The 10,289-nt window shown below is 38.9% G+C and overlaps 1 protein-coding gene across 1 annotated transcript in view; it reads right to left on the reverse strand.

Annotated features, from left to right (window-relative positions):
• The window catches only part of Impact (impact RWD domain protein), a 28,317-nt gene extending 18,594 nt beyond the window's left edge, over positions 1-9,723 (reverse strand). Inside the window, exons 1-5 of the mRNA XM_013014812.1 lie at positions 9,603-9,723; positions 8,565-8,693; positions 7,605-7,657; positions 5,361-5,423; positions 531-610 (exon numbers count right to left, since the gene is read on the reverse strand). Of these exons, the coding sequence (XP_012870266.1) occupies positions 531-610; positions 5,361-5,423; positions 7,605-7,657; positions 8,565-8,693; positions 9,603-9,638 (361 nt within the window). The 5' untranslated portion in view covers positions 9,639-9,723. The remainder of the gene's footprint in view (positions 1-530; positions 611-5,360; positions 5,424-7,604; positions 7,658-8,564; positions 8,694-9,602) is intronic.
• Positions 9,724-10,289: the final 566 nt, after the last annotated feature.

Here is a 10,289-nt window from a genome sequence, read left to right on the forward strand (position 1 = left end):
TGTGTGTGTGTGTGTGTGTGTGTGTGTGTGTGTGTGTGTGTGTGTGTGTGTGTGTGTGTGTTTATAGATGAGGAAGCTCTAAACATTTACAATCTTAGTTTATTAAAAAAAATACAAATACTTCAAGACTGGGCTTCAAAGCTCACACCTGTAATCTCAGCTAGGAGACAGAGATTGGGAAGAGTGTGGCTCAAGGTCACCTACACAACAAAAAATTTAGTTGAGACCTCATATCAATAATTAAACTGGGTGTCACAGCACATGTAGTTTTGTGAAAGGCCATAGATAAAAAGATCAGTCTTGTCCACAGAATGCTTGTCCTTAATTTTCTTTTTGCTCCACACTCATGATATGAGTGATTTTTCTCTCCCATGTGTTCTCATATGGATGTCCTTTAATTCCTAAAATTTTATCCTAATTTTACAGATAGAAACATAGACACAAGGAAGTCACATTATTTAAACACTGACTCCAGAAACAGGACTAAAACAATCTTAACCTCAGCCTAAGCTTTACAGGCTACATCTTACCTAAACCTTTAGCTTCCTTTTTCCTTTGCATATTTTCTTTGGAAAAACTGTTGTTATAACTCTGCCCTTTTGAGATGTATCTAAATTTTTTTATAGAAGCCTGATGGCCAGTTTTACATCTCAGGAATGTCCTGAGAACCTGGGACCAGACCCTCAGGAAAGAGTACCCTGAAGCTCTTAGTCTGAGCCTAACTTTCGGGCATAATGAATTAGTAAATACAGATTGCCTAAAAAGAGAAAACTATTAGCAAAGTCAGTAATAACTCAGTATGTACAAAGCATTCATCCATTAATCACCCTGAGTACCTAGTACTGCTCCATTAGCTTATCCCAGCCCTTAAAATTCCTTCTGCCTTTTGTCACAGAAAAGTTCAGTTCAAATTTAGTACTGGTTTCTCTCCATCCTAGTAGCTTGAGCAATGTTTTTCTTGTCTGCTTAACTTTTTTCTGCTAAAATTTCAGCTCTGATAAGCTCACTAGACAAAATTAACATCCAAAAGAACTTGTCTAGAATACACAAAACCCTGGGCTTCAATCCCAGCACTGGAAAACAACAACAACAAAAGAAAACAATAAAAAGTAAAAAAAAAAAAGAAAGAAATGTAAAATTCTTGGATTTTTTAAATTAAGCACTGTTATGACGGATCACCATATATTCAAATATCACAAATCCCTATCATTTCCTTTCCTAGTAACACTGTAAGCATTACAAATATGTGTTAATTATTCTCATCTACTCAAAAAAGCCAAATATAAAATATATAATAAAAATATAACCAAGCTAATGTGTGCTTAGCTAATCAATCATCAAATCCTACTTCACATTCTTAAATAACTAGCTATTCTTTTCTATTTCTTCAATAAACCCTTCCTGAGTTACTGACTGCTCTCCCTAAAGTGGTCCTTTCTTCATTTTTAGCCTTTCTACCCACTCTTTAACCTCAACTCCTAACAGCCTATTCACCATACTACCACACAAATAGAATTATGTCTCCTCCTAAAATGCCCAGAACCTACAAGACAATACTCACAGTCCTTATTCCAGCTTAGAGAGTCCTTTCCCTCAAACTTGCCTCAATTTACATACCAAAAACATAAACTTTGTGCCATGGTGTGAATTTGGAATGTAACCACTTGGCACTTAACTAGTTCCCAGTCTAGCACTTTGCAAAGGTGGGGCCCACTGAGTGGTCTTCAGGTCACTAGGAACACACTGTTAACAGAGAGAGTGGGATCCACGCCTGGTTCCTCTCTTTTACTTCACATCATGAGGTAATCAAGTTTTGCTCCACCACAGTCTCCTGTGGTGTGCTGCCACAGGCCCAGTGCAATGGGGCAAAATGATCATCAATCTCTAAAACACTGAGCTAAAATAAACCTTTTCTCATTTATCTAGTAATACTGTATTATATCAGCTATATATTATACTGATGAAAAGCTAACTCTAAAGATGGTAGGATGCTTCCCATCTTCATGATTTTGCTTACAAAGTTCCCCTAACAGAGTCCTCTTTCTTTGATTAACTTGTAAATGCTGTGCACAAATTCCCTTTCACAGTGAAACCTACCCTTGTAACCTATCCACACTCTCAAAGATGCTTTGGTGCTAACTTCAAAAAGTGCTACTTTAAGCTAAGTGCTGGTGGGTCATGCCTGAAATCCTAGCCACTTAGAACACTGGTATCTGTAAAAGAGGTACAAAGCTATTGTCTAGGCAGAAAGGTCTGTGGACTCTTATCTCCAATTAACCAGCAAAAAAAGCTGGAAGTAGATGTAGGGCTCAATAGTAGAGTACCGACCTTGAGCCCAAAAGCCAAGTGAGAGTGCAAGGTTCTATATACCAATACAAAAAAAAAATGGCTGGAAGGAAGGAAGAAAGGGAAGGAGGGAGGGTGGGAGGGAAGAAGGGAAGAAGTCAGGGAGGGAGAGCTACCTTAGACTTGGTTCAAATGGCTCAGTAAACTCTCTCCCTTTTACACTGGTACACATTCATCTTATGTGTATGTGTGTGTGTGTGTTGGTAAGGATCAAATCCAAGGTTTCTTGCACATTAAGCAAGAAATATACTGAGATATACTTTCAGGACTTTGGTTCTAATTTTAAAATTCAAAATCCCTAATGATGTGAGTATATTAATGCATTCAATAAATACTTACTGAAAAATCTGTTAACTTTTCTTTCTACCCTATCTTAGTAGTTACTTATAAAGACAAAAATCAAATTGCTAATCAGAATGAAGCTAAATGTACTAACTTCAATAGTCTTATAGTTTGTGTAATCATAAAAGACTATGAACTGGGTACCAGTGGCTCAGGCCCATAACCTTAGCTGAGATCTGAGGATCATGGTTTGAAACCAGCCCAGGAATGAAAATCTGTGAGACTCTTATCTCCACCAAAAAAGCCAGAAGTAGAGGTATAGTTCAAGTATTAGAGTGCTAGCCTTAAGCAAGAAAGCTTGAGGATAGCACCCAAGACCCAGAGCAAGCATACACACACACACACACACACACACACACACACACACACACACACACAGTATAAACTTTAAAAACGATATTATTGATTGGGACATATGGGAGAGAATGATAGAGTGACATTAATCAAAATGCATTGTATTCATAAACTGACATATTAAATTAAAACCCTTTGTATAATTACTTAAAGATAATTTTAAAAACTATTATTAATATATGTATTTGTTTAATTTTGAAGTTCAATAATATATTTCCCTTGCTGCCCCCTTCTGGAAGTATTAGAAAATATAATTAAAATTTGTTAGACAAAACTTTAAAAAAAATACCATGTAATAGGTATTACTATTTCAATTACTTGAACAAAAATAATACTATTGGACTGAGTTTTTCACATACTTTGAGTAACTAACACTATAAAAACTGTATGTCATCTTGAGAATAAGCTACTTCATAATCTCTGAACCTTCTAAATCTCAAATTGCTAGTTAAAGAGAAGAGTCAAATTGTATCTATGGGAGGAGTATCACTGGCTCAATTGGTAGAGCACTAGTCTTAAGCCAAAAAGCTCAGGGACAACACCCAGACTCTGAGTTCAGGCCCTAGGATGGGCACATGCATACGTACACGCGCATGTGCGGGTGTGCACAAACACACACACACACACACACACACACACGAAGGACTTTGGGACAAAATAAGGGTGATTGAGAAGCTACTTCAAAATAATGCATAAATAGATGAAAAATCTAACTAGTGAATACAATTAACATGAATAGAAGTCAAAAGTGAAAGATTTTCAAGAAAGAAGTGGTGAATATGAAAGTTACGAGATCAAGTAAAATAAGAGCTGAAAAATGACCATCAGATGTATAATTAAGACATCAATGATAAGCAACTTTTCAGTATACTTATCTTACTCTATATTAAGGTAGAGAAAAGTTGGCCAAAAAAACTGGACTATACCAAGAAGTTTGTTGGGAACATAAAAGTTGGAGTGACCTGTAAGGTTAGGGACAGATATCAAAAATTATCTAGTTGAGAAAATAACATCTACATACTGAAGATAACAGAATCACTAAACAGGGGCCCAAGAAGACCACACTTCCTTTAAGAAGAAAACAAGTAGAATGGATTCCATGGTGACTTACCATTTTCTAATTAAATATTTTGGGAGGAAAAGAAACCTGCCTGGATCCCAAGGACACAAAGGGGGTACTCTCACTGTACCAAATGGGATGGCCACCTAGAAATATAATAGAATCTTTACTAGTTCCTGAATTGGAAAAAACTGATATTCCAGAATATTATTTAATAAATTAATATATCTCATTAAAATTAAGCCAAATCCATCATATCTTCTGGGCTAATGTATCAGCCTTCAAACTGGTTTCCCACACATTTTTGCTATTTTCCAATCCGTCTCCACACAGCAATAGGATGATTTTTTTCAAAATGAAAATCTTATTATTGGTACTCCATTACTTAAAACTGCCTCAATTTTTCCTAGGACAAAGAAAAAGCTCCTCAATATAGCCTTTAAAACTTGAATGGATCTTCCCTGACTACCTGGTCCAGTCCCTCTTCCCACTGCTTAATGATGTAGTTTCCTGACACAAAGCCTTCAGACGCACCATGGCCTCTCACTGGATTTAACTTCACCAAACTAACTCAGTTCTAGAAGAAGATGCTCCCTCCCTTCCTAGGCTAAGAAGGTTTTGTTTGTTATTTTTTTTTCCCCCAACTCAATTAGTACCATATTTCTGATCTTTCTTTTATACAACTTAACCCAAGCTATAGTTTACACTCATTTTCATGAGGCTTTATGGAATATCTTTCCCTTGCTCCTGCTGGTAAATGCTAAATGCCATAAAAAAAATAACCAACTTTCTGTTTATGCTAATCATGTGTATCTAGGATCTAAAGTAGTATTTGTCATGTAGCATTCATTGAATGAATAAATGAATGAGCAAGGTATTTAGACATTTAACAAGTACCTGTGGTTAGAATTCACCTGCTGTCAATTTCATTTCTGCCTATCTCTTGAAAATAAACATACAAGAGGAATTCTCTGAACTTACTTCACAAGTCAGCTAAATGTTTCATACCCATTAGCTCTAAATGTTACTGTGTTTTTATATCAAATGAATATATGAAATGACATAAATAAGCTTTCACAGGCTCTTCAAGTAAACTTTTTTCAATTTTTAAAAATTTTACTATATAGATGATATACAGAATGGATACAATTCAAGCAATCTTTTTATTAATAAAAAGTTAGTATGACAAAAGGGATAGTAAGATAAGTTTCACAAGTACAATCACTAACAAAATTTTTAAAAATCACCTGTTACTTACATATATATTTCCTCAAGGCTGTTCGATAAATCCACACGTTCTTGCCCTTTTAACCAAGGAGCACTAATTGAATAAAACACAATTTTAAAAAAAAGATTATCCAAAGATTATGTTTATATTTCAAACAGAAATTACTTATTAGTACACAAATTATTTTAATTTTTTAAAGTATCTGCTTTCATGTAAATGATGTCTATATTTGTATACTATGCAAATTTGAAACTCTTTCATTAGCATTAATTTATTAATCTTCCTCACAAGCCATGACAAAATCAACACCAAATTAGCCAGTTTTAAGGGCTTAAAAAATAAAGATGAAAGCCAGGTACTAGTAACCCTAGATACTCAAAAGGCTGAGATCTGAGGATAGGGGTTCAAAACAAGCCAGGGCAGGGAAGTCCATGAGGCTTTTATCTCCAATTAACAACCAAATATCCAGTAGAGCTATGGCTCAAGTGGCAGAGCACTAGCCTTGAGCACAACAGCTAAGGGACAGCATCCAGGCTCTTGGTTCAAGCACCTGGACAGGTACTATATAAATTTTTTTTAGTGAACAAACACAAAGATAAGTTCATAGGATCTCATAAACTTTCCAAGTTTACTTAAGTGACAGAACTGATTGTAGAAGCTAAATATCCAGATTAACAATATGTGCCATAATACCAGGAGTTCTCAATTTTATTATCTGGTCTCTCAAAAACAACTTACAAGTAAGGTAGTTCCCAGATGATTGTGAAAAACATTTAGCTTTTTCTAAAAACATTGAGATTTAAATTTTTTTCTGTATTTATCATTTTCATTAAATAAAAATGAGCTGGTCGCAGGTGGCTTACACTTGTAATCCTAGGTACTCAGAAGGCTGAGATCTGAGGATCATGGGTCCAAAGCCAGCCCAGGCAGGAAAGCCAGTGATACTCTCATCTCCAATTAACCACCAGAAAACCTGAAGTGGTAGAATGTTAGTCTTGAGTGAAAAAGCTGAGAGACAGAGCCCAGGCCCTAAGTTCAAGCCCCACGAGGCACGCACACACACGCACGCACACACACACACACGAGTTATTTTACTAATTAGTTTTATTACTATAGATTTATTTATTTATTGTGTGTACATGAAAGTAGTAGGGCTTGAACTTAGGGCCTTCCCCTCTCGCCTAGATTTCTCTGCTCAAGGCTAGCACTTGACCCACACCTCCAATTCTGGCTTTATTCTGGTTAACTGGAAGTAAGAGTCTCTCAGCTTTCTCTGTCTAGACTGGCTTTGAACCCAAATCCTCAGCTCTCACCCTCTTGAGCAGCTAGGATTGTAGGCATCAGTCACTGGTGCCTGGCATTACTATGGTTTTAAAATACACAAACAATAATCCCACTACTAGATAAAAGTATTAGTAAATGTTTTTTGCAAATTTATTCTCTTGGTTTACACATACGATGAGGCCAAAATCAGCAAAGTAGATCACAGGTCACTTGCATCAACAGATCATAAGGAATAAAGGTTAATTTTAGATTACTAAAAAAATAGCTCCTCAATAACATGAAGAAAGGGTCAAGAAGAATCACCAGAAGCATGCTGGCTAACTCCTAGAAGGCTGGCCATCTTAAGTAAAGGTCAAAAAGGAACTATAACTGTCAGGAGAACTAGGTTAGGAAAAATAAACTCCAAGGGCCAGTTTCCAGATTACTAACTGGAATAACTAGTTATTTTACCCCTTTGCCCTCTGTGACTGGTTTTTACTAAGATGCAAATGTCAATGTGTAGGGTTTTTTGTTTGTTTGTTAAGATACTGGGATTTGAATTCAGGGCCTCATACTGTTCATGGCTGGTGATCTACCTCTTGGGCTATATCTCATGTTTCTCAATGTGGGTGAGGTTTTGTTTTGTGCTGGTTCTAGGGCTTGAATGCAGGACCTGGTCACTGTCTCTGAACTTTTGCACTCAAGGGTAGCCTTCTATCCCTTGAACCACAGCTCCACTTTCTTCCCCCAGCTGACTTTAAACCATGATCCTCAGATCTCAGTCTCCTGATTAGCTAGGATTACAAGCATTGAGCTGGTAATGCACAGCTTTCAATGGGTTTTTAGGTTTTCTTTTTTAAGTTACATACTCTATGCCAAATTAGGTGTTTTTAATTTCTACATACATTTCAATTTTTAAAGTATTTCACATAAACATAATGTACAGTATGGAAAATACCTTTTATAGCACAAATTTTTTTATATAAATATAAAAGGAGAAATATAGCTTACTTCAGTTGATAGATGGGTGGAGCTGTACCTGGATATTCACTAGGAAGCATCACCTACAATGCAGTTTAAAACAAATCTGTTTATACTTCCTTCATCATGCATCAGAAATAATCAAGCTAGTCAATTAACAAATTTCTAATCTGACAAACCAAACAATTTTTATATTAGACATCAGAAGAGAATTCCCTCCGCAAATTTATACTTCCATACTGAATATATTGTGTGACTGCCAATGTTAGCTCCTCCAAGAGAGGAGCAAATTGTTTGCAGAGAAAATATAAATACAATAAAGATCAGAACAAATGAGGGTGAGGGGAATGAAAGAAAAAAGAAAGCTAAAACAGCCATAACGCCATCACCTCCCAATGGGCAATTTGTATCATTTTCCGTAAAATTTCCTGGATACAAAAAAAAAAAAAAATCCTGTGAAATTTATCAAATACACTATACAGAAAAGGATGTTACTTAATACAGAATCACACACATTTATTTTCAAATTAGTATTATCATAACAAATACTGGCACTCAATTTAGCATCCTTTATGTTGAAAGCATAAGTACTAAGCAAATAAGCACTAAGGAAGCCATGCTGATCTTTCCATTTATTTTATTCTAATTCTCAATAAAGAAATGTGTCTACTCTATGGATCAGTCACATTATTAGAGGTTTAGACCATCTTTAGAGGTTTAGACCTTTGCATATTACATAGATGAACAAAAGGAAGTAAAACTCATTTGTCAACGGTACATTAACATTTTTAATAATTAAAATAATTGAGATAAAGATTCAAACGACTAATAAAAGTAAGATTTGAGCGTGATTCATACCTAGATAATCATGACAAAAATTAATAGAGACTATTCAGAAAATAACTCATGTAAGAATATGTTCAACCACATATTAACTACTGGGACAGGAAAATGGCGGCAGAGAAAAAGAAAAGAAAAAAATATATATACCTGCAAGCAAAGTGTCCACTTGGGGTCATCTATATCGTCGCTAATTCTAATACAAAATATTTTGGCACAGTCATCAATGACACACCATTCTTCGCCATAAATGGCTGCCATTGCTTCAATTTCCTCATTCTAAAAGTTGATTAAAGAAGAAAAGGTCAGCAAATGTACAAACCTATCGCTAGCCTGGGGGAAGTCAAAAGTGCTTAGCAGTAGGACAACCATCTCTTACTCTTAACTCATTTTCTGACTTACTGCCACGACTGGGACTAGCCTTCCTCCTGCGTTACCAAGGCTTTGGCCTTTTCCTTATCCTGAGGTGATTCACAGGTGCAAAGATAAACAAGACAGAAATCCAGCCCCCAGGACCATTCCTAATAGTTTTTCATTCTGCCTACATTCCAGCTGAGTTGTTTTCCTTTTTCTTTTTCTGAAACTAGGCCTTGATTTATGTTTCGTTTTGGTAATCAGACCTTGAAACCTTCTTTTGCTTTGCGATTAGAAATAACTAGATCTAAAGGTGAAAAAATGGGAAGCCTATACAGGCATTCGACTTTGGATAAATTCATTGTATCCACAGGGCCCGGTAAGAAATGCCTCATGAGCACCCACATGAACCACGCACGGTAGAAAACTCCAGACCGGGAGATCCACGGGCTCTCAAGGAACTGCAGGGTCGGTGTCAATGCACTTTTTTCCCCCTCAAAGGGAAAAAAACAAAAACAAAAACTGGGCTTAAGGACCGGGCCTAGGTGACCCAGTAAGGTACAGAACCCGGGTTCCAGCCTTGGGCCCAGAGTTGCTCAGGCGCGTGCCAATGGTAGACGAGGACAGCGGCCTTGGGCCGGGCCTGCAGCCGGCCCAGGAGAGCTGGGCTGAGGGGAAGCGCTGGCACAATGGACCGCGGTGGAGCACTCGGCAAGGCCCGAGAGGTCCGGGCAGTGCGGGCGCGACCCGGGGTGGCCCCGGGAGGCGGCGGCCTGGGAAGATGAGGCGAGGCCGAGCTGAGCCAGGAAGGTCGGCGCTCCGCTAGGGCCTCACCTGCCTCTGGTCGCTCCCTGCGTCCCCCTCGGCCATGAGGCCCCCCGAGAGCGGCCCCCCGTAGCCGCGATGGGACCGGGTCCGGAGAGCAGGGGGGGCGGGGAGCGGCGCGGCGAGCAGAGCGCGGGCGGCAGCGCGGCCGGACCCGGAACCATAAACCCGGCACCACAGCGTTCCCGCTTCTACTTCCGGGTTGCGAGGCAGCTGGGGGCGAGGGTTGCCGTGGTCGCTGGGCTTGAGAGACAGCTGCCAGGCGCGGCCCCTTGCCCGCGCTCCGTGTCCTAGCCATGGGACCCCCCCCCCCGAAGACCAGGGGAAGCTGCAGCCCCGAGGAGCCGCCGGGGAGCTTCTCGCCTGTGCTTGTTGCAGACTGCCTGGGGCTGGGGGCTTCTGCTCGCCTTGGCCTCCTTGAGAAGCTCCCCCACCCAGCCACCGCGGAGACCTGGGGAGCTGGAGTGCACCGCCCAGCCCCAGGGAGAGAGGAGACACCTGCAGCTTCCACTTCCAGGCAGGGGTGTTGTTTGTTTTAACATGTCTTAAGGCATGTTGTCTTGGAAAATCTAGTTTTGATTTACCAAAAAACAAAAACAAGGAGGCAGGAGAGGGCAAGCAATGTTGAAAACGTGAGGGAAAAACCTTATCCTTGTATTGCTATGGTGTTTTAATGCCCTTGAACATTTTGTCTAA

Source organism: Dipodomys ordii, unplaced genomic scaffold, assembly GCF_000151885.1.
Source record: "Dipodomys ordii isolate 6190 unplaced genomic scaffold, Dord_2.0 Scaffold25, whole genome shotgun sequence".
Taxonomy (NCBI): domain Eukaryota; kingdom Metazoa; phylum Chordata; class Mammalia; order Rodentia; family Heteromyidae; genus Dipodomys; species Dipodomys ordii.